The sequence below is a fragment of the Alosa pseudoharengus genome, unplaced genomic scaffold (assembly GCF_046254945.1).
Source record: "Alosa pseudoharengus isolate Yale_2024_CS ecotype anadromous, Long Island Sound unplaced genomic scaffold, YU_APseudo_1.1 YU_APseudo_1.1_scf_8, whole genome shotgun sequence".
NCBI classification, from domain to species: Eukaryota; Metazoa; Chordata; class Actinopteri; order Clupeiformes; family Clupeidae; genus Alosa; species Alosa pseudoharengus.
This window is the reverse complement of record NW_027468870.1, coordinates 34,736,461-34,761,867: the sequence shown is the minus strand read 5'-3', so window position 1 is coordinate 34,761,867 and position 25,407 is coordinate 34,736,461. Positions and strand designations below refer to the sequence as shown.

Below are 25,407 nucleotides of genomic sequence, written 5' to 3'. Positions count from 1 at the left end.
CAAAAATTGAGTCATGGCATTCCAAGAGAAGCCCTTGAAACCCAGATCTTTCGGGCATCGCGCCGTTCAATGCTGCGTCATCGTCCCGCCCATTATCTGGTTTCATGTTAGACAACCAAATCTACCTGTTCAGGTGTGGCTGGTGTGTGGGCAGACGCTTGACTACTTGTCTTGAGATTTGTATCAGTTTTTCACTTTCCGGTAACTTGGAAAGAAATCAAAGGGGGGAAGACAACTGCTAAACTAGATAACGTTCAACTAACGGAGTATCTTCAGAGCACGATGATCGTTTTTATTTTCCTCGGGCTCCTTCTACACAGGGCGGGTAAGATTACTCGTTACTTATTCATAGCCCACTGTGTTGCCTCTGTTTTAGTGGTATTTTAATGATATGAAATTGAACAGCCTCGGATACTATAATGCATTTAAACTAGCCTACTTATGACATTAATCAAGTTTTGAAATGGCAATCAATTTACAAAGATAGCTGCCAGCCATTAGCCTCCTTTCAGGTTGGCTGCACTACGGACGACGATTTCAAGTAGGCCTAGTGCCATCTTTCTTTCTTATTTATTTATGTCTGGGGGAGGTATACGTTTAGGCACTCAAGCCATATGGTTTTATGTCGTAATTCCTGAGATCCCAAACTGTAGCAGTCCAAAGGTAACCCATTCTTTTTTGAGGTTTCCATATTCCTCACCACTGTTTTCCCAGACAGTCAATAATTAACTAAGTTAGGGAACCAGTCAACGTCATTTCCACTCCCCCGAAACTCGGGAGTGTGTTGTTTTATTGTCTGTTTAAAGGGCGAAAGTAAGGAGATCAAGCATAAAGATCACCTGAAACAGAAATATACCCAGTCGTTCAGTCTTTTCCCCAGTTGTTTTTACTTTTGTTTGTGTGCTCTGTGGTTATCTCAGAGGTAACTAGCAGTAACAGGTAGTAATTACCGTTTATTTTACCTAATTGGTGCAGAGTGATGCGGTGCCAGTTTGTGGAGCCCAGTAAATCGTGTGTAGCTTAATATTCAACTTTAATTTGATGATAATGTTGCAATAGTTCATCCTTCAGGTAGGCTATTTTACCATCTTGTTAGATTGATATGGATTTAGCCTACAACCTTTAGGCCTTTGATATTTTATTCCAGCAGTTTATCTTCAGCTTTCTTCTCCCTTTGTAATTGCTAGGCCTACCATAACTTGTGATACAAATAACAGAAGAATAGATCATTTTCACACTTCTGAACAAGACCCTGTTGTCTTGTCGTCCACTGAAGTTTGCTTTATTGTCAATTTCTTCACATGTCAAGACCATAGACAAGACAGACATAATCAGGGGCGGAGCTACGTGGTGGCCAGGGGGGGGCACGGCCACCACTGGTCAAAGCTTGGCCACCCTGCTGGCCCCCCCAGCTCCGTTCAGTGAAAAGTAAAAAAAAAAGCCGTTTTCGACGGCACTTTGCCAACACTTTGCAAAGCAGGGACTGAACCAATTACTGCACTCTATCTACGACCATTGGCCCAGTCAGGAAGTGTAGCCCACGGTTGTGATCAAATCGTGAGTAGGCTAGGCCTAGTGCAGCAGCAGCAGCAGCGGGACAATTCAAGTCATCTGTTAAAAACACTTGACAGCAGACTACTACTTAACCTCAGTAACAACAGGTGAGTTGATGATGAGTTGGAACATTAATGCTAATAAGATGTTAGAATGTGTCACAAATCATAGCCAAGTGAGCTGCGTTAGGCTGTCCTTGTTAGGTAGGCTCTGACATTGACTTGTGGGGCTGATCAGAAATAATCGGATGCCCGCGGGAACGCTGTTACAAAAACATTTCGATAACATTTGGGTGAAATGCAAGCATATTAGGCACATATCTCCGGATGGCTCCAATAAAAGTAGGCTAATAGGGCCTAGCCTAGGCTACTTTATAAAAAACATAATTTGCTGACTGCGTGGTTCTTGCCATAGCTGGTCAGGCAGAGGCAGGCTGCTTTGCCTGAGTTCTTTGTTACATTGCTCCAGAACTGTTCATCGCAGCGAGATGAAACCTTAATTGCGTGACAGAACAGAAGTGGGGCTTTCCAACGAGACTAAACACTTGCCTGTGCAATCAAGTATGAAAAAGAAAAAATAATTAAATCAAATTGATTCATATTTACAGTTCACCTGCGCACCCATTACTCTCGTTTGAATTACTCGCGAACCCGTGATCGCATAGATATGGCAAGCATATCAGAAGAAAGAAGACACAGGGCTATCTATTGGTACACACCCATTACTCTCGTTTGAATTAGGCTCTACTCACGAACCCGTGATCCGATCGGATAGATAGGCCTATGCCACGCATGACAGATGAAAGAGGAGACACAGAGCTATCATTTGATACCAAGTACATAATTCTGGGTTAAAAAACAGACGAAATGACATCAAAATAATAACTTTATAGCTCGACTTACCCCACGTTTTTGTATGTTTTTGTAAGCATGTTCATAATCCAACGCTATCATGTGTTTCTCTATGGCAAAGTATGTTCATAATCCGGTTTTGAGATCCCAGCAAATTTCTGCATGGCATCTAATTCGAGACTCACATTGCATCCCAATTTATTCGACAAAGAAACACCTTTTTGCCTTCACTTTGTTCATGACAATGCAGTAAAAAGTTGTTTTAGAATCATCATGAGTGTACACACAGAACACGCAAACTCGGGTTCAGTCAGGTCAGATCAGTTCGTGTCACAGATATGGAGCGCAGAAAGGTCATTTTTCATTACTAAATAAAAAAAAAAGGCATTTATTTCTGTAAGGCGCACACCACATGTCTGTAAATTGTCAGCCCCAAAGCCACCTCCACCATGGTTCTTATATTGCCAGATTCAGGACAGTCTGCCCTACACATACATGAAAGTCATGTCCAGCTGACAGAGATACATTTCAAAATAAGAATGGTATAATACGCTTTTTGTCTTTGTATTATTTAAAAATCAAAACCAAATCAATGCAAGTATTAATATGAATTGGTGGCAGATCTGGGTAGCCTAGACTGTTACTGGCACTTACAATGACCAGGATAAATGCTTATAACTAAAGGTAGTGAGAATGGCCAAAAATAGAGTAGGGCTCATAGGGCTAAATAAAAAAAAATGGCATTTATTTCCGTAAGGCACACACCACATATTTTTCACATTTGCTCAGCCCCAGAGAATCCCTCCACCATGGCAATGATATTGCCAGATTCAGGACAGTCTGCCCTACACACACATGTGCCAGCTGACAGTTTGCAGTGGTGAGATACATTTCAAAATATAATAATTTAAAAATCAAAATTAAATCAATGCATGTATTAATACATGAAATTGTGGCAGGTCTGGGTAGCCTAGACTCTGCTGAAAAAAACAATGTATAGCATGTGTTTTTTTTTAAAGCATTGGCCTACTTATGGAAAATGTGTTGGAGTGGACAACAAACTGACCTGTGTATCAGTGTTGGCTTTACACAATTTATTGCCATTATTAAAATAGGCTATCCTAATCTTCAAAACTGTTTGAGTAGTTTTCAAATGGTAGTTTTGATTCCCAAGTGCCACCCCAATAAAAAGTCTGGACCCAGCTGCCCCCCCCCCCCCCCTATAAAATAATCCTGTCTACGCCCCTGGACATAATCTTGCTGTATTCTTTGCACACTGTAGTACCTTCGCTAAGCCACACCCGAAAACCGCCACAGGCCAATCGTGGCTTAGCAACCCGTCACTAGGCACGGGAGGTCTGACAAGCTTTTCGAGTTCTGCCATGTTAACCTGTGGAGACTGAAGGCCTGTGGGTCATGAAGGGCACTTATTTTGATGTGTGGTGCCCTAACCCACGTAAAGACACAGTGAAATAACATGTTACACTATAGAAACATGATATAATTAGGAACACATATTGTTCTAACTATAAAAAATGGCATATTGCATGATATTTCCATAACCGCGAGATACACGCTTCACGATAACGGCAAGAAGTTGTTAACAGACGTTCACCAAGATGTATAGCCCATCAGCAATCTATTTAAAATAACACCTATTTGAAGTACCATTCATGATATGTTGTCAAATTTTGAAGTTCATTCTGGCCAGGAGAGTCGAATGAAACAAAACGCACATTCGACTTCTGCTTAAATAACTCATGAACGGTTCTGTTCAGAGATGAAATTCCAACTGTATTTGACCGAGGACAGATGTAGGTTGCTAGTGACAAAATATTAGCTTTCAGTGTGGTACGATGTCTTTGTAAATTACATTTCATTGAAAAGTCCCGGTTCTCCCCCTATGTACTAGACGTGCAGGGTGCTAAGCTTGTCAGGCATAGCAACAGTAACTAAGGAGGGCGGGACTTAGCCAAGGGTCAATTTGACCGATCCCAAGCCCCGCCCCCTTTTACTATGTCACAATGAGGACTTCGGAGGACCTCGGTCAACCTCGGTCAATTTTGAATTTTCTAGTGTCCGTTCTGTATGACAATACGCCAGTTATGCGAATGCTATAATGCTTCTTTTGCGAGTAACCTAAGTAACTAAATAACTAAAGAGCTCAAAAAGGTTCAAAGATAAGCCTGAGATACTTGTAGAAGTGACATCCGATATCCTGACCGTGTGAAACGTTAACACACATAAGCCTAACTTTGCATAACTTTGGATAGGCTGCTACTTTTCAGTAAAGAAATCTGTGTGTGTAGCCTACGAAAATGTTCCCTTTTCACAGGAACATTTCATGTTTTTGTTACACACAAAAACATAACTAAATCTGGTTTCCACTGATGAAACGACAACATAAGCCTACGCAAAAAAATATACCTACCTTGCAGGAACTGAACTCGCACATTCATACGATTGGAAGACGCGCAAAAGGCTACACCTTCAATCACGTATCGCATTACACACATCAAGAACATACTTTCAGCTTTGCTACATTGCCATGTTTAACTTGGGATAGAAGACTGTTGACAGAAATAGGCTAATGATCATTTTTTCAACAAACGCAATAGCCTACTGCGATGCATTATGGCTGAACGAGAGATAGACAATGTCTTCTAAAGATCGAATCATGTGCTGATTCAAAACAATGCCTTGCTATAGGCTATGCAGTCTCGAAATCGCCAATATTAGACCTAGCCTACTACATTGCCCACGTTTAAATTAATTATAGCATAATGATGAAGTCTAGTGCAAGACAAACCACGTCTGCAAACTGCAGATAACCTATGTCATGCGTGTATGGGTTTGAACTCGGAGTGGTTTCTTTTCAATACACTTGTATCATGTTTATTTGAACTCTTCCTTCTAAAGCAGCCATTCAAAATAATAAGTAGACTCTCGGCCTACCGAAGAGAAGCTATCTCTCCACCTCCCCAACATGAGCTGCTTAACAGGCTAGTCACTCTCCCAAGTTGCGTGAACTTGGATCTGCAGCACTTGGTCCCGTCTTACTAATCCTCGAAATATGGTTAGATTTTGTTATGGACACGTCAACACCATATGTTCGCACAGACCTGTTTATTGAATCAGAGTCACATCTGCAGCAAATAAGGTAAACTACCTGCTCGGGATAACGTGCTGTTTATCCAGTTAACATGCAAGATCCACGACACCGGATTTTTTTGTCCTTTGAAGTTTGAAGTTTGTGGTGTTCCACCTCGTTGATGACAGCGGACATTGTGAATGTGTCCTTCTGCATACTGAAGGCCTTTCTGACCTCTGATTTTTGAATATATCAATATTACTTGACGCCCAGAAATCCAGCATACACTGTTGCACTAGGCTAAATGGGGGTGCTGCGTCCCCATGTTGAACACGCGTTCTCGCACACTTTCCTGCAAACTTGTCCGACTTAGCAACAGTAACTATGGGACTGACAATGGGAGGAGGGGCTTGGGATCGGTCTTGGGAAAGGTGCGATTTGTAGGATTGTTACTGAACGTTCTGTAGGCCAAAATCAAAACACTGGTGAACGTTCTCAAGACTACCAGACGCGAGCCTCTTCTGGGTTGCCAGATGTAATGAAGACTTAGCTAACGTTAGTTGACCTGCAGCTGCTTTAACGTTTCTCCAACCATGACCCAGCAACACATTACGGAAACAGTGAAAACAAAAAATACCTCTCTAACCAACGTAACATATTTAGCTGAAGTTAGCGATGCACTTTAGCCTAGGCTACCTGTTGTGGAGAAATATGGCCAGCTCTGCGTCAGATTTGATATTCTTCGTTTGACGCAGACGTCACCATCTCAGGAAGCTCCTCCGATGTCCACTTAATTTGTTTCTTGTTTTAATTTTGGAAATTTCCCTGCCTCTCGTAGGCGTTCATGACTACAACTGACAGCTGTTGACAGTTGGCCTTTGCTAATTTGGCAACCCAAATAGGACACGCTAGCCCATTATTAATACGCTATTCTAGAATTAATCGTTCAAAACATAAATGAAAATTCCAAGAGATTCCGCCCCGTACCTCATTTTTTTTCATGGGTTTTACGGGGTTTTACGGGTTAGAGTAATGTTGTCAAATAAGCCATTACTTCAATTCATCGTGTTTCCTTACTCTCTGACAACATATGGTGATCATTTTTGGAATGGTTACAGTTTATTTTCCATTATTTCCTACATACTGGACCTTTAAGTGTGGGCCGCCAAGGCATTGTAGGTGGGCACATGCACCAAGGGACAGGGGGGGCAAAATTGAGACAATAAATAGAAGTACACTACCGTTCATGTAAATGACTGTTGTAGAAAGAAATGGCTGATGCAATATCTACATAAGTATACAGATGCCCATTATCAACATCAGCAACCATTCATCCAATGTTCCAAAGACACATTTTGTTTAGTAATCTGATATCATTTTAAAAGGCTAACTAAGAAAACATTGGAGAACCCTTTTGCAAGTATGTAAGCACATAATGTAATCTGAAAACTGCTGCCCTGATTTAAAAAAGTTGGTATTCTGTCTCTAATGGAGTCTATAATGGAGTGGAATGGACATTTCTAAATGGCCCCAAACCTATGAACGGCAGTGTAGCTTTAGTAAAAAAAATACTTTTCACTGCTTGAGAAAGTTCACAATGTCAAAATGCACCAACACCATTTTACTTCTTACATTACATGATACTTTTTGGGTTCTCTCAGTCTCCACCATGCAGATCTAACTTGAACACTACTTACTGCACTTAATTGGGAACGCATCTCTTGAGCATGCACAAGAGTAGAGGCTCCAGCTGGCTTGTTTGTGAAAGCTATTTTGACAGAGAGGGGGCCATGCATTTGTGATGCATGGACCAGTCTGGCTGTAAAAGCTGACACTGAATAAATCCTGTGATGTTTGTGTGTATGTTTAGTCTATTGTGATGCTCCTGTAACACCAGTGTGGTCGTCTGAGACATTTTGCCTTTTATTTTGCCAACAGACTCACAGTTCACAGCCTCCACCAGCACCCCACTCCTCAAAGTCGGGGAGAACCAGGGTAAAGCCAGGACTCAGGAGCGCATGCTCCTTTAAATCATCTCACCTTACAGACTCATCATACACATCCAATGATGTATACAGCAGGATGTAAATTTGCCCTCACTGACTTTCCTCCAGGTGCTGATCTGAAGTGCACTTACTCGAGCGACTTCAACCCGAATCCCAGAATTGAGTGGAGCTTGAGGAGAACTCAGGGCTCCTCATTTGTCTTTTTTGATGGCCAACCAACAAGTGTGTCTATCTCTGCTTACATCGAATTTAGATTTTCTTTTTGTCTCATTTTAAATGAACTAATGTGAAAAGTATTCTTTCAACAGAGCCATACGAAGGCAGAGTGACTCAGTATAGTGGAGGCCTGAGATTTAACAGTGTGACCAGGGATGATTCTGGATTATATGTGTGTACAGTAGCTGGAAACGCCCATTCTGCTGAGGCCAAAATCAATCTGGTTGTTTTAGGTAATGTCCCTTTGGATTATTTATTGCCGTCTTTGGTGGTTAGTTTGCACAAACTACTGACCACTACTGTCTTTTGTGAGCATTGACAGTTTAAACAATTGGAATGTGGTGTATTCAAATTTCCCCACAGTTCCTCCATCAGTTCCGGTCTGCCTCATCCCTATATCTGTAAGAACTAGTCAGCAAGCCATTCTCTCATGCTTCGACAAGGATGCCTCGCCTCCAGCCACGTACAAGTGGTTTAAAAACAACGAACCCCTTCCTGAAGACCCAAGCAAGTTTGCGGCCTACAAGAACATGACTTACAAGATTGACCCCAATACTGGCAATTTGGTAAGCCATTCAATGCCTTAGTCAGATTACGTGTGTGTGTGTATGTGTGTGTGTGTGTGTGTGTGTGTGTGTGTGTGTGTGTGTGTGTGTGTGGTGTTATAACTCAATTTCTCTGTCTGTCCTTCTCAGGAGTTCCCTGCAGTTGCCCAAGCTGATAATGGCGATTACTCCTGCGAGGCCAGTAATGAAGCTGGGCCTCCCCAGCGCTGCACTGCAGTTCGGATGATGTCATGTGAGTGTCTATGGGGCTGCGTGTGAACAGGGGTTCGTTCCACTAGGGATATTATTTATAGTGTAGATTCCTGTTATCCCACCATCTACTGTAAGGCTCGGCTGAAATGAATGAACTGACTCCTGAGCTGTTGCGGTATAGGGTCAAGTGGACATGGCATTATTATGGAGTGTTATTATATTTTTCCTTTTGGAAATCAATCATTGAGTGTTTTGGTCTTAAATTTGATGAAACTCAGTCAGGGCTTTACAAGCGAAGCAGTGGTCTTAGGAGTGTATCTGGAGTGCACTTGATTTGCATAGTGTATGCAGCTTCTTGTTTTAAGGATGTTTAAATGCATGGTGAATACAAAACTAAGAGTATGTTACCTGTGTTAGTGATGTGGAGTGAATGCATATAGTATATCAGACGAGTGTATTTTGGAGGAAACCTCCTATTGCTGGGTGGAGGGTGATGAACTATTTCTAATGCCAGATAGCTCAGATTAGCTTGCACTGGGCAACTAAACTAAACGAATAAGTGGGGATGCAGTGATGTGTCTGTGCAGAGAAGATATAAAAGGCACTTTCAATTTCAATTTATTGTGCTTATATAGCGCCAAAACATTACACATGTATCATGGCGCTTTACAGAATGTAGGCAATCAGAGAAAAAAGAAAAGAGGGAGAAAAGAAAAGGAAGGAAGAAAGAAAGAAGGCCCATGGGTAACAGGGGCGAGGAAAAACTCCCTAGAATTGGAGATACATATAGGAAGAAACCTCGAGCAGATCCACGACTCAAGGGCCTGACCCATCTGCCTAGGGTCAGTACGGACAGTAAGGTCTGTAAACAATGACAAATGCATATGACAGTCAGGTGTGGAGAATAGGACATGGTGTTTAAAGCACCTGAGGTGAAAGTTACAAGAGGTGGGATGATTACGTATCCGGTATGATAAAGCATTAATCATGATTTAGTGAGAGAAAGTGCAATAGTCCGGCATCGGAATTGTCCAGGAAAGAAAGTTGTCAGGGGGCAAGTGGTGGGTCAGCAGACAGGGCAGAATCTGGGCAGAGTTGTCATAGGCAGGTGATGGGGCTGTACGGGCCAGGAATCCAGGTAGGGGGACAGTATTACAGCAGTCAAGGATGGGACTTCAGGTGGGATGGGTAAGAGGAGGGCCAGGCACATGGATGGTTGATGACTGGTGATGATATACCTCACAAGTGAGGTACAGTAAGGGGGAAGAAAGAGAAATGTAGAATGGGTTAGTATTACTTGAAATCAATGTGGTTAATGTCAAGAAGTGATCAGTGGTGCTATATATTGTTACAGTAAATCATAGTGAGAATGGGCAAGAGCGGGAGAGTTGAGAGAAAGAGAAAAGAATTGCATGTCATTTTAAAGCATGAACAACAACACAGAGAGGGGTCAGTATGCTGGACCTTACACATGTCCTTGCGGATTAAGAGAAGGAAGCAACGGTTCACTAGAGAGGGTTGAAGCGGAGCTCCAGGGAATACGTGTCTGTATTGACACAGGGTGCCATAATTTAGCTTTCTTTTATATTGTTCAGCAATCAAGGATCTTTGGTTTCACAGAGGTTAAAAATCATGGGGAGGTAGGAGGTTTTAGAATCCCTAATACAAAATCTCTGTAAAGATAAAGGTCAGTAGTGGGAAGTATGCCGTCCCGTCAAGGGAAGTAACATTATGTCAACTTCTTTTGACACATGCACCCTGTGTCAATACAGAAACGTATTGTTCTCTGACAAAAACCTTATCTGTAAAGAGCAAAAGACGGAGTGTGAAATGTGTAGCATTCTTCAGTGCTTGGAGTTGATTGAAATGAGTGAAAAGAAAGTCATTACAAACAGTCTTCTGAGCTAAATCAGAATAGAATGCTTGAAGAACTTGTCCTCCTCTAAATGCGTTGCAGTGTTCTGTGTATGTTGTATAAGCCGAGAGTGCCAGTGTCTTATTTGCTACAAGTTGCAACTGTTCTAGAACTTTTATCCACTTACATGGTCTTTACTGGAGTCAATTAAACACATGTACTTTCCCTTAAGTCAGTGGTTCTTAAACTGAGGGGTCGCCAAACATATTGGAGGGGTCGCAAAATGATTTTCAGTCTGGATTAAAGACCTTTTGCTAAAGGTTTTTAGTCAAATGCTGCCATTGACATTAATGCCTTTGGTGCTGACAGCCTACCTATGAGAAGACATTTTCTGCCTCTGCTTCCAATGCCCATCTCACAACATCTTGAAACCAAATTCCGGTTAGAGAGAAGGGGGTTGCGAGACTTGGCCCATGTTTTTTTTGGGGGGGGGTCACCAGACAAAAAGTTTAAGAACCACTGCCTTAAGACACGGAGTTGTTGTATTACATTATAACTTTTATGTTGATTATATTGCTTGTACTTTTATTTCAATCTATTTCAATTTAATTCCCAGTAAAAATATTTAATTTACATAAAGTAGGCAACAAGTTGGCAAGCACCCTTTGACAATATCAATCTAAATACAGAAGTCACTAATGCCTTTTCCATTCTTCTGCCGTGCTTCTCTTCTAGATGATCTCAACGTAGGTGGAATTGTTGCTGGGGTTATCTTTGCATTGCTCGCAGTTTGTGTACTCGTGTTTGGGGTGTGGTTTGCTCATCGCAAAGGATATATACCAAGTACGTCTTTAAAATTCTATCTATGCACTTTTTTAAATTGAAATGAATAAAAAAAAACAATGTCCCTACACACCCATCCTAACATATTATATCCTCTTTTTTCCTACCCAACCCCCACCCCTCTTCACTAGAAATGTCTGAAAGGTATGTATGGCATTTTTTATTTTGTGACCTATACACATAAAGGTCCTTGCTGTATTAATTCTGCCCTTTAATCATTTAGAATTGTTGTGTTTCTGGGGACTGTGTGTTTATGCTGCTTTGCTTTCTGTTCTAGCAAGCCTAAGACTGTGGTGTACTCTCAGCCAGCAGCAAACTATGAGGATGATGAGGACGTAAGTGAATGTTTTTCATTATGTGTCTATTTTTGGTGTTGGTAATGTGCTACCAACAAATATATTTGGAGAAGAATATCCTTGTATTAAAGCAACAGCCACTTGTTGAGGCATGTTTTTATAAGCTATTAGTTTAGGTATCTCAACTTCTATTTCGATTGGATCTAGTCATGTGAAAGGCGGATAAACATAACGATCACTCCCACTGGCCTCCCAGACTATGCATGCTGGTTTTGTGGTACAGTTTATACAGTATATTGCTATAAGGTTTTTACAGCATGACCTCACTAAATATATGAAAACATAAAAACAGTATGTTAAACTAGCAATACACAACAGCAACTGTATGCTGTTTATATGTGTTTGTGGTAGTTAATTTGCTAGTCTAAGACCAGGAATCTTCACTGCTGCGTTAACTTTCAAAATGGATACGTTTGAACAACAGAACTTGCTAACTAGTAAATCAACAAGGTTTTTTTTTTTATCATTTTCATAACATATAAAGGCATTGTATGTATAAAGAGGACTTTAAATGTACAATCTTGGAATACTTTTCGTGGTTTTGTTTTCCTTTGAAGGTTTAATAGACACCCTGTTGTCCTCTCTTTTTCAGGGGGAGTTCAGACAGAAATCATCTTTTGTGGTGTAGCAGCAACATCTGGCACTGATAACCATGTCCTGAACTGTGTTTCAGAGGTAGTGCACAAGGGACATTGGACAAAACAGTTTTACAAACTCTTAACTATGTTTGAGAAGTTATTGATTGTACATTTCATTTATTTTTCATACAATTGTGTAAAAATGTTTTTATATGATATCATGCTCACTGATATTTCCTTGGCTATGCTAGATTTTAACATTACTTAGAAACAGAATACATGTACATAATATAAGCATTTATAGGTAAACAGATAGGTAAACATGCATTGTACATATACTCTCTCACTCACACATGATATTAGCAGCAGTTTCTTTGCAGACTTTGCAATGGTTTCTAGCAAGGACACTGAATTGGTAGATCTGGATTTAGGATGGACTTCAGCTTTCTGATAAATGTATGTATACAGGCCTATTGGAATATTCATATTCCCATCATTGTGTTATTGTTGGATATTAATCATGAATGATCAGAGAATCAATGGATGAATAGTTGCTTGGGTTTGAGGCCCTCTGCCCTTTGCGGTGTGATTGGGTGTGTCTGCATTGGGAGGTTGTTGATAGAGATGTTGTTTGAGCAGGTCATTGGCATGTCTGAATGGCTGTACACGGTTTGGTTTCTCTTCACACCACCCATGAACAAGGCCTTGGCATTCGTATAGCCCTTATGTGTGAGTCATAATCTGCTTTTCATAATTGTGTCTGGAGTCAAATGTTATCTGTGCTTCCAGTCTACAACCCAGTGCTTTCTGCTGTGTAGCTATAACATGGTGCCACAGCTGGGCCAGTCGATGTTCATTGGTTGATTGAATCTAAACATCCTGTCGGCAGCTTGATGTCCCTCTTAGGGATCCCATATTCATAGACACGAAACACACCGAGACATGTGTTTCATGTGGTTCATGATTCATGTGATTTCTAATTTACACCACTGCTCTTCATTGAGGTCAGGGGAAAGGATTGATTTAGCTACATTTGTTTTTACATCAAGGGGTACATTCTTGTCCGTTTTAGGCTTAAAGTGAGAACTGAGCATTTTCTAAACAAAATATAATACCATGAAATCAGGTACACAAAAGCAACAATGTTCCTGATAATGTCCGCTTAGCTTGGTCGCTCTGAGAGTGTGTTCTCTTCTTTTCTTTTAATCCATCAACAAGCAAATTGTCAACACAACTGACCTCCTCATGTGCTAAGGATGTAGTTACCAGGGCCCTTGTCACATACATGTATTGACCATATTGTTTGCTTACATTCGATTAGGTCCGGACATTTCTTCCTGAGTTTTTTCCCCCCTCTTCAGTGGACTGTAGGCCACAAGAACTGTCACACACCTTAGGTATCCATAGGTTGGGTACGTCATGAGGTTATATGGATACATTGGATTTAAGATTCCGATAGAGTTTAATCCTTTACTTTAGCTTCACTGTATTTTAGAGTGACATGAGAACGCAAACATATTTGCAATTATCAATAATCAGACGTATTGGAAATTAATATGAAAGGTTCAAGAATATTGGTTGAAGTTAACAAATCTTTTAAAACTGTAAGAGCTCCAGGGGGTAGGGTTTTCTGTACATTACCTCAGTAAAATGTTAAGGCCCTAAATATTTCTGTTTTATGTATTTCATTTTGAGTGTTTTAACATTATTGTTAATGTTAAAACACTCATTAACAGATGCAGATGTTTTGTAATGTGTCCAGTCTTTATACTGTGTGGGTGCAGTCTCCAAAAGTGTGATTAGTGTCTAAAACCAAGCATGAGTGAATTTCTGTCCACTAACTGACGATGCCTATGTGGCTAATCACATTTCAGAAATATTGCAGTTTTTTTTCTTTCTTTTTTTTTAGCTTTATAAGAGAATTAGCTTTATTATATTATTATCTATGATAATTTGTGCTGTGCCTTTTTATTCTGTTTTGTTAAATAAAATACTGGTTTAACTAATGTTTGTCTGTTAATGTCTCACTTTTTTCCTTTTTTTTTGAGATTCAACCACAGGGTGGCAGCGTAACATCACTTTCCTTGTGTTTTTTGCTTTTCTCGTGTGTTTGTATTGGGCTACCTCATATTTCCCCCTGATTTTAACATCGTATAGGTAGGCCTATTTGGGCAGCTTAATATTGGTCAGTGGCGCATCATGGAACTCTGTAAGGCTTGAAACAACATTTCACTTTTGGTACCTCACATGTGGATTTATGGTCATGTTTTGTTGTATCCAGTCCGACTCACGTCGCTCAACACATGCAGTAGGATTTTTGTGAACGTTTGTGCAGTGACTCTGCTCGATTCATGGACATCAATTGAATTTCGGAGTCCAAGCGGCTCCTTTAAAATGGGTGGGCGTTACTTTATTCATGCGGCTCACTGACAGGCTAATGCCCCACTCACTCAAGATCCATTCATAAATAAGTCATTACAAAAAGGAAGTGAAGCCACCGGAGATTATTAATTTCAGTCTAGATATGTGTTGCAACCCTCCCTTTTGATTCTAAGAGGAATAAATTATAAAATTATTTCCACCGCTGTCAGCAAGATGGGTTTCAGCTATACAGAGAAAGCGCAGAAGTGACTTCCGACTGGTGACCCTCTTCTAACGGCGATGAGTTTATGCGCGTTCTACCAGGAAGCTCAACGCATACTGTGTTGAGAACATTCAACCACAGCTGATACGCACTCCCCCATCCTCCATCTAAGGGGGCCGAAAGGGATGTTGTAAAATAGTTGAGATTAGTATTTTCATTTTCACCAATTCCATTCTTATTGTTCAATGTCTGCCGCATCGATCTCCTTCGGTCTCGCCTGAAGTAAGAAGCCTAGATCCGTGGTGTAGGCTAGATCACCAAATGGAACGGTGAACTATGGCAGCTAAAGACGATCTTTATGCCAAAGTCACCCCTCGAAGACAGCGTCAGACCAGACCAGGCACTGTCAAACATGGGTCCAGTCTGGACGTGCTGCTATCCATGGGCTTTCCCAAAACTAGGGCGTAAGTATTCCCAACTACTTGATTATTCGTTGTGCCATGGTGTGTTCGGTGTTTGCGCATCTTCCATCACGGCCAGAAGGCTTCCAGCCATAGCCACAGTGTCTGACGTAGCCCAAGCGACAGTTAACTCTGTTATTTGCAAGTAAACATAACAGAAAAAAATACCATATCTGGTGTCCCTGGTTTCAATATGACTTCCAGCGTTACAAGTTTTGGCCGTCGCATTGGTCATCTAAATATGGTTTATTAGAATGCTTCCATCAATTTCTGTTTGCATAAACATATCAGACAGCCTGCGACAATGTTTGAATAATCATTAATGGATAGCCCCAAAATGCATATATGTAGAATAGCACAAGGAAAAGCTTTTGCGTTTGGCCTCATAGCCAACGGTGTTCAGCTGCATCTGTCTAACGTCAATGCGAATGACAACGTTCCCAGCGCGGCTGGCGGGTCCTCAGGGCAGTGTGCATGTGTGACCCCCCTCCCCCCGCTAAGTATGGGTATAGGGCACCGCTGCGAGGTCAACCCCTGCCAGACCTAATAGTGGTGTTGTATCAACTCACCCGCAGATTTCGAAGCGATGAGTTCAGCTCAGCATACGAGCCAGCCTTCTATAGGTTCCTTTCCTCTATTGAAGTGTGGGCTGCAGCTCAAAAAAGAGTTATTTGAAGTTTTATTTGGGATAGGCCTACAGTATTTGGGATACAGTTTTGAACCCAGTGTGTGTGCACCCAAATGACTGAAATGCTTGTGAAATCCTAAAGGATATTTTTTTTGCATGAAGCAGCATCTTTTTCTCCTCAGGGTCATTTTAATCTCGTAGTTGTCATAATCTGCAAAATCCTCTACATCTCTGGTATTATTACTGAAAGGAGAGAAAGTCTTGACCAAATGTCATCACTCAGATTATGAAAGGCAGCCGGCTGCCAAGCTGAGACACTTCTGCGAGATTATTTTTTTTCTACATTTCTCAATCTTACAACAAACTTTGGATTTTAAAATGGCACATCTGTATCAAGAGTGCACTCTCTGTGTGTGTGTGTGTGTGTGTGTGTGTGTGTGTCTCTCTCTCTCTCTCTCTCCCTCTCTCACTCTCTCTGTATAGGTAGATGCAGGTGTTTGATTGTGTCACTCCTTAAGTGTTGCCGATGCATGGCCGCTGTACTCACATGTGTATTAAGAGATCAATTTGTTGGTACGCTCCTGCTTGAAAGCACCAAATGCATGACACCTCTTCAGGCCCATGCAGACCCCTTTCAGGCTCCTGGGCACACTACTCTGCGGCACAAGGTCAGGGGTCTGTAGCGCTCCTGTCCTCTGAAAAGCTGCACTTCTCATAGTCCTTGTTTGTTATATTCGACCAAACATGACTGTATGCCATGTGATTTGCAGACCTCTCCAACCGGATGGCCATGGTGCAGCTGGTTTTGTCATCTGACTTATGAGGGGGGTGGGGGGGGGGTAGGGAAACAGTGTTGTCTTTTCAAAAGAGGGATTAGATGCAACTAGTTACTCATTTGCAGAAAGGAGTATGTGCCATCTTTGTGGACAGCCTTGCATAATGACTTGGTTTGTTCCCTCCATATTTCCCTGGTTCCAAGCCTGTTCAATCCTTGAGCTAAACCTCTGTGCTCTCAAAGGTGAACTTTTGCTTCAGTGTTTCCACATGCAGTGACATTAATACTGCGACTTAAGGAGTTATTTCCTCCCCGCATCTTGAGAAAGTCTTGCAAATCTTACCAATATAGAAGGCTAACTGAATAAATGTTTCAATATCTCTGCACGAAAAAAATGCATACACCTAGTCGGTGTGCATTAGACAAGTTACAGCATGCAGATGGCATGTATACAATGTGTCACAGTAGCAGTAGTGTACCAAATCATTTAATGCTTCTAGTGTTCATTTGCTCGGAGAGAGACCTTGGCAGGAGAACACCTAATTCCTCAATCAGGCACTTTAGCTGTCAGAGTTGTCCTTGTTTCTGCAAGGCGCCTAAGTTTGGCACACTACACGTGATGTACAAGGCAGCGTTGTGAAGTGCCTTCGCCATCGAGGCTTCCTCTGATGGCACTGACATCTGACAGGTCAGTGCGTGGAGCGGAGCAGAGCAGAGTGGAGCAGAGCACTGGCGGAAACACTGAGCCTCCTCTGTCTCCGACGCCCAGGGACTCTTTCCAGTCTCGCCCTGATGATGCAACGCCAGGCGAGGAGTTGCACAAGTTTTCCACTTGAAAGCCAGAGTGGAGAAGGGAGCAAAAGGAAGGTTCGGGCAGGTCGACTCATCACTGCCTTGAAGTGGAAATGTTTGTTGAGTTCACCGTGGGTGTCTTGTTTCAAGGGCTCTCCCAAAAGGGTGCTCTTGGTTTCAAGATATCTGTACCAATCTTCACAATAAGGGGCTGCCCATACAGTTTTTTTCTCTGTTGATAGACTTCAGTTAAATAAACTGTACTGTATGACTAACACTCACATTCAGTGAATTGAATAGTATCTTAATAAAAAAAGGACTAGAGAGGGGATTGCAAAATGACATAGAATCTCTCTCTCTCTCTCTCTCTCTTCTCTCTCTCTCTCTCTCTCTCTCTATATATATATTAATTAAAGAGACCACTGCACATATTTCTGATGTTATCCTACGGTTGCTGAGTGACATTCGAATGGGTAGAAATATTCAAATTGGCAGTGGTCTGTTCATTTTGAATATGACCGTCATCTCATTCGAATGTCACTCAGCAACTGTAAGATGTCATCAGAAAATTGTGCAGTGGTCTATTAATTTTTTCCAGAGCTGTGTGTATATATAAAATATATGTGTATATATATGTATATGTATAAATGTATGTATGTATGTATGTATGTATGTATGCTCTTTATATACATATATATATATATTTATATATTTATTTATACATATAGATATACATATATATATATATATATATATATATATAAAAAACTGTTTATGATAAAATTATAATAATTACTGGGTAGTTATTTAAAAACTGGATTAAGTAGTAGGTATTTATTTATTTAAAGAAGCAAACATAAAGACATTTAAAGAAGAAAACAAACATTGAGAAAGTTTGGCAGAGTAGTTGTTTTCAGTGACATCCGCTAACATAATTATCACTCTGAATTATTTTTGTGAAGTTGATATTTTAGCAACAAGAATTGTTGTGTTTTGGCTGTCAGCCTGCTTAACGTAGATATTTTGGGGAGTGAAAAGCGTTGGCTGTCATCTCAGCCGAATGCATCTGATCTACCTCAGCTGTCACCTCAAGCTGTAGTCTATGTGTGTGAGAGGGAGGCTGAGAGTGAGGCAGCGGAAGCAGAATTGCATTAGCGCCAAGAGTAAAGGAGCAACTTACTGGAGCTGTCATTAGATTTGTAACTGTAGTGGGCCTTCGGTCAAACCCTTACTGACTCAGCTGCTCAGTGGCGGAAGGGAAGGGGAGTCAGGGCTCTCAGCATATCTCGTGTAATTGCAGTGAAAGGCTCATCATTGTCCTTTCTTCGGCCAAATGAGAACTGCACGTGGGACAGTAAGCAATAAAAATGTCTGCAAAGTAACTACATGCCTCTGCCACAGCTGAAGCTATACAGAAAGGAATCTCTTCATTTGCAGATGTATCAGTCGAAAATGGTGACATTTTGAATAGATAAGAAAGCACATTATTGTTTCTTTACAGTGAAATTAGTATGTTAGCTCTAACAATTGCTCACAGTACACAGTATTCACAGCAGAAAAGGATAGTTAACCACTTAAAAGCAACGGTGTAAAACATTTATGATTTACATAAAAGGACATCTGTAGGCCAGAGAGGTGATCAAGTAGCGTAGACACATAGCTTCCGTGTAAGTGTAGCATGTAGCCTTGTATGACTGTAATGTGTAACCTCTATACCTCATAGTCCTATGCAACATATTAGCATTCTGGTATACAGAACATTTGTGATCAATATTATATTTCATATGTGAATGCGATAATTAGCCAGAGCATTGTGATTATACATACCTCACAACACACTCATCTTAGACAGCAAGTAACAGTGCAGATGGAAGCTCAACAGCCATATCTGTCAAAGCAGCCCTGATACACATACTGTCTTGTCTCCTTTTGCACTCTATAGATTGGTGTGGGGGGATCCTTTTGAATTATTAATTATTAATTATTATTCATTTCTGCATCTGACACAAACATTTTCCACATATATTTCTTTCTCTTTCGCACAGTGCGCTCCCACGCAATATTCTTGTCACGCTTCAACTTGTCACATGTCTTGAGAACATTGTGAACTAATTTTAAAGCTGGTTGGCCCTTTGTGGTGGGATGCTATCCAAAACCACATGAACAAATTGGTTGGTGCAAGATGAGACCTAGTGCTATCTTGAACTTGTGTCTCAGTCTGTGTTCATGCGGGCTATCTATGTGTGTGTGTGGACGGGCCATCTGTCAGGGTCCCCTGCCTCCCCCCGACCATGTGGTTGTCTCGCAGTGGTGCAGAGGCCAGGACTCTGAGAGTAATGAGGTGACCTTTTAATAACACTCTCCAGGTCCAGCATCTCCTCAGGTGGCACCTGGTCACACAACTTTGTAAGATCTCTCTGATGGTGATGATGATGATGATGATGATGATGATGATAAGCTGAGCGGTGTTAAGCTAAAAATGCATGGGCTAACTTTTTGAGCAATGTTGCTGGGCAACTACATAACCAGTTCCATTAATTCTGGTTGAAATATAAATGGGAACATGCCACAACCACAATAATGAGGAACATTGGCCTGAGGCTTTGCTCAAGAAGTTGCCCCATATCATCAGCTGTAGTCTTGGGTGGGTGGTGGGGAATAGGCTTGTTCAATAGCAATTCTTCAGTGTACCTTCTGCATGTATTATACTGCCATAATGAGATTGCATCTGAATGTTTTTGAATAGATATGTGATGTAATTTGCATGGGCAAAAAAACATTAAATTTTGCATAACTGTGTGCGCATATGTTTAATTAGTTCAGTTAAACACTACTATTTAGATATATGACAATACGATAACTTTTTGTGGATATGACAAATAAATACTCATACTTGAAACAATATTTTTCATTAACATTTTATCATATCGTCTGGCAATCTTGTAATTTCTCCCCGAAATATATGAAATATATGAGTTTTTACTCTAGTCATATGGCCCAACCCTATTGGGGAGCAGAGGTGAGGTTAGAACGCAAGAGGCCCTATTGGTTGAAGGGTCAGTGGCTCTGTGTGCTGTGGGATGCCTGTAAGTGAGGGAAACGTTCTGTAACCTTGTTGTATGAGTTGTTGTGGGAACATCATCTCAGCCTTTAAAACTCTCATCATCGCTGGAGATTTTACCTCACTGTTATTGTCATATGCCGTCTGATGTCTTTTTGGATATTTTTTTAGTAATGAAAATATTGCACCCTGATCGTTAGCATGCAACAGTGTAATGCTGTGCAATTGCTTCACCAGCTGTAATTTTGATGTCCATTGTTATAAAAGCTCTCTCTCTTTTGTATATTTTTAAGAGTCTCACTTGCTTTCATTCAGAAAACAGGATAGAGGAAGGGCTACTCTTAGGATCTTTTCTTTTTTAGTTGGTGTCTGTAAGGCTAACTCCATCAAAATATCACCTCAACCAGTCAATAAACTTTTGCATTTGGACAAACAAATTTGTAGGATATTAATGTATTTTCCTTATACATGTGGGATGGTAGCAAACTCATCTTTTTTCAGAAATGTTACAAAATCTTAATCTTTGTGGTTAGTGATGTTTTGTAATAGCTTGCAAAATGAACTTACACAAAAGAGCTTACCTCATTATGATACATGCACCTTGTTATCATTTTGCATTTTGTCTATAATGGGAAATTTATAGAACTCTGTTGGCCACTTCTATATTAATTGGAACTTACTACTGTATATTACCTTGTTTGTTTGTTACAATGTTTGTTGAATCGGGGAAAAGACAAGCACATAAGACACCTGTTCTCAGAAAAGCTGTTGATCTCTCACCTTTCAAGTTTTCAAGCAGTGCGCACCCCTTTCCATGGTTTCCAAGGTTACTGAGTAGTCACAGAAGGTTTTAGTATTCCTTTGAAGCGATAAACGTAGATCACAGTGTGAAAATGTCACAGAGCTCCGCACAAGTTAAAGAGCAACCATGAACTTCACTGCACAAAAAAAAAATAAGTTGGACAGGACAAAACAATCAGTACCTGATCTTTTCTTAATATGCACTAGATGTTCTGTGTGTTATCAGATGTATGTATCTGATTTTTGCTTTCCTGTTGACCTTTTCTGTAACAGTTCAAACAAGCACAGTTCAAACCGTGATACCCTGTTTTCCGGTTCCATCCAGTTAACCTCTCTCTTGTTCACATTTATGTTTGGGATTTTGTCTAATTGTGCCAAAATTTGTAGACTTCGGCAGACTTGAAAAGTCTGTCCGCTGAGAGGAAGTGGCCCATTCAGGAAGTGGTTTGTGACCTTTAGAGAGTGCTGTGACTGCTGGGACATAAAGGAACCCATATGTGCTGAGACAGAGATGTGTGGGGGTGGTGGGTGGAACGCTGTGGAGAGAGAGAGAGAACATGCTACCAAATAACATTCACTCGTTTTCTCTCTTTTTCTCTATTACCTTTTTACTTATTGTGTGTGTGTATGTGTGTGTGTGTGTATGTATGTCTGTGTCTGTCTGTGTGTGTGTGTGTCTGTCTGTGGGGAGGGGGTGGTGTTTGGTGTTTGCATTTCTCCCTTCCTCCATACCTCTTCATACTGGTTTGCATATATTGTATTTAGTTGCTGATATGAAGCCACATTAGTCTTTTATAACCAATTATGCATTCTGGATTATTTTTCTGTATTGAGTTACAAAATGTTTCCCTAAAAATCAATGTGAACTGACATTGACATGATGTAGGTGTGGGTGCTCCTGATCCTGAGAGTTAAAGAAAGACTGCAAAAAAATGCTGGAAAGAAAGAATAAATACCTTGACGAGTGAGAGAGTCTCAAATGCATGCACAAGCATTTCAGATAAGGTCAATGGCTGTCATAATGACAGTGGCTTGCTGAAAGCTTGCTAGTGATGACCATTAAAGCTGGGAAACATAATTATGATTTCATATAACAAGAGTTTAGAATTAGTTGTGTATTGTCAGTGAAGTTTGCTGTCATGTGTAGACCATGGTAAAATGCCGTCACAACATGCTGTCTTTAGCTATGTCCTAATTTGGGCCGTCAGTGTACTGTATGATTGAGGATGTGTCAAGAAAACCAATTGCGCCGACAGTGTTGGATACATTTCAGTTCCTCTGTTAAGCAGCAATAACCAAACCTAGACTCTCTCTCTATTTTGGTTGAGAGGTGGTAAATTGCTTCTAATATTTACAAGTTAATAAGACAGCATATTTTTGGTACTTATTTTGTCATGGACTTTCTAGGAAACGAAACACACAGATCCACAGCAGAACTTTTTGCCTACCTTCTACTCATATTTATATCCACAGGGCATATAGAAAACATTCACAGTGTCGGCTGCTGGTGGAATTATTGTGCAATTTTATCTGGTTCCTTTCAGAGACCTCAGAATTTTGCCAGAATTTTACCTAATTCCCCCAGTTCTGTGCTGCAGAAAGGTGAAATGGCTCAATGCGTGAATCATTGTTTTTGATTGTGTTTATGATGATCTTATTAGTTACATCATAAGGGTCCAAAGAGCCAAGACTATGAGAGCCAAGAAGCTTGTGTGTACTCCAGCTGTTTTGGCTCGAATAGTTTTTTCTGGATGTTTCACTTGTGTCAAGAGCAAGCCCCTAACGTTTCCTGCCAAAGGCATTTTTAGACACTGTTTTTGACATTGTATAATTTTTTACGTTCATACATACCTACCAGACATCATATTTGAATGCTTATTAGGTTTGTTGGATACAGTAAATGCTCAGTCTTAAACCAGCCAGAAGCCTAGAGAAACGAGAAAGTCAGTAATTGGGTCTTCAGTATGTCTATCACAATACATGTACAACAGTAATATATCAAGGTCAAGGTGTCAGAACTTCAATGGTGCCATATCATTTGTTAGACCAACAATAGTAAAATCATACATGATAACCTTTCCAAAAGAGCAGCTGTTTCATTCTCTTGCAGAAAACCTATTTTTTTTAAAGGCGAGACACTACAGGCAAATAGGGTAAAAAAAAGGAATCACCATCACTTTTGAATTATTAGAATATTATAAGGTAGTTTGGTGTGTGTAAGTGTAAGTGCAACTGCAGTGGAAATTCCTGGCAACGAATATACAAAAATAAAAGACTGAGAAAAGGCCCTGTGAAGATAATGAAACCTAGACTACTGCTAATAGTAACTTATTCAGTTTATTGCCTGTGCCCTGAATTTCTGTTTCTTGGGAAGATGAGTTGACATCATGCCGATGTTGTATCAAAGTGTGTGTGCGAGTGTGTTAGTGACTATCTGATGCAGGTGTTTTGTGTATTATTATTGTTACAGGGTTCCCACGGGTCATGGAATTTCTGGAATATCATGGAATTTTGGAAAGTCTATTCCAGACATGGAAAGTCAGGGAATTTTAGAATTCTTTGGGCAAAGTCATGGAATATCAGGGAATTTTGTTGTAGCAGTTTAAAATGTACTTGCCAAAATACATTAATACAAATATTTCCACGCAAAACTGGTGTATATCTGGTTTTAGGGGCAGCCGTGACCTACTAGTTAGCGCTTCGGACTTGTAACCATAGGATTGCCGGTTCAAACCCTGACCAGTAGGAACGGCTGAAGTGCCCTTGAGCCCTAACCCCTCACTGCTCCCTGAGCGCCGCTGTTGTAGCAGGCAGCTCACTGCGCTGGGATTAGTGTGTGCTTCACCTCACTGTGTGTTGAGTGTGTTTCACTAATTCACAGTTTGGGATAAATGCAGAGACCAAATTTCCCTCACGGGATCAAAAGAGTATATATATTTATACTTATACTTTTAACTTTACAGCTTTGCCCAACTTTGTTTATTCAATGCCCATTTATTCATCTCCTGCTCTAAAAAAGTAAAAGATTCTTGAACGCTACACGGCTGCTCTGAAATCATTGGTCAATATATTGTGCCATTCAATATATAGTCATGGAAATTCATATTTTTTGTCAGGGAAAGTCAGGAACCCTGTTGTTATTATTATTATTATTTTTATGTATTATTATTGTTTATGTTACTGTCATTATAAGACACATATTCAGACAGTGTATTAGAGTCTGTCAACCCTTTTAATCCATACCTTAGATCAAGGACAGGTATCAAAGTTTCATGACCTCACCACAGATGTGCCTCAGGGATCAGTGTAGGGCCCTGTTTCCTTTCTCTATTTATTCCTCTTTCTTGACTGAGATCATTTGCTCCCATTGATTTGCCTTTCACTGCTGTGATACTCAACGTTACCTGTCTTTCCCACCTGATGACATTTTAGATTGGATTTCTGCATGCCTTAAGGATATTTCTGTCTTGATGAAAGATCGGCATCTCCAGCTTAATCTCTCCAAAACTGAGCGTTTGGTGTTTCCTGCTAATACAGCTATTCCCCAACAGATTAACATTCAGCTTGGCTCATTGACTGACCCCAGCTGAATCAGCACATAACTAACTAACTAAATTTCTCTTAGCATATGGCCGCACTTGAAAAATGATGTCGGTTTATCCTTTACAACACTAAGATCAGACCTTATCTGACATAATATGCCACACAACTTCATGTGCAAGCCATGATTCTTTCCAAACGGAACTATTGCAATTCATCGTTAGCTGGCCTGCCTGCTTGTGTAGTGAAACTATTACAGTTGATTTGGAATGATGCAGCATGTCTGGTCTTTAATCAGCCAAACAGGAAGCAAGTAACTGAATTGTTTGAATGATAAAATGTAATCAAGTATTTCCCAACAATGTAACTATAATCTGATTAAATTTTTTTATTGTAATCTGGTCTGATTATAGTTACTTGATTACGTAATCCAGATTACATGTAATCTGTTACTACCCAACCCTGCTCTCCATTGGCTTTCTATAGCAGCCAGAATCAAATTCAAATCCCTCGATCTGGCCTATAGGACACTTACTGCATTTGCTACCTGCTATTTGAATTCCATGATCCAGCTCTATGTCCCCACTGTGGCTCTCTGATGAGCGTCTGCTGTGGCGTCCAGCCATTAACACTAAGACGTCACATTCAAGACTCTTG

General features: G+C 40.6%; 2 protein-coding genes across 3 annotated transcripts in view; both read left to right on the top strand.

Annotated features, from left to right (window-relative positions):
• Window positions 1-120: 120 nt before the first annotated feature.
• f11r.1 (F11 receptor, tandem duplicate 1) lies at window positions 121-11,382 on the top strand. Its single transcript, XM_076274750.1, has 8 exons — window positions 121-325; window positions 7,435-7,491; window positions 7,611-7,724; window positions 7,811-7,951; window positions 8,082-8,284; window positions 8,414-8,516; window positions 11,067-11,174; window positions 11,306-11,382. Exons 1-8 carry the CDS (start codon window positions 283-285, stop codon window positions 11,356-11,358), a joined length of 822 nt encoding a protein of 273 aa, XP_076130865.1. The 5' UTR covers window positions 121-282; the 3' UTR covers window positions 11,359-11,382.
• Window positions 11,383-14,642: 3,260 nt separating this feature from the next.
• ubash3ba (ubiquitin associated and SH3 domain containing Ba) overlaps window positions 14,643-25,407 on the top strand; it is a 31,419-nt gene continuing 20,654 nt past the window's right edge. For both annotated transcript variants that reach the window (XM_076274749.1, XM_076274748.1), the window contains exon 1: window positions 14,643-15,156. In XM_076274749.1, coding sequence (XP_076130864.1) covers window positions 15,029-15,156 — 128 coding nt within the window. In that variant the 5' untranslated portion in view covers window positions 14,643-15,028. The remainder of the gene's footprint in view (window positions 15,157-25,407) is intronic.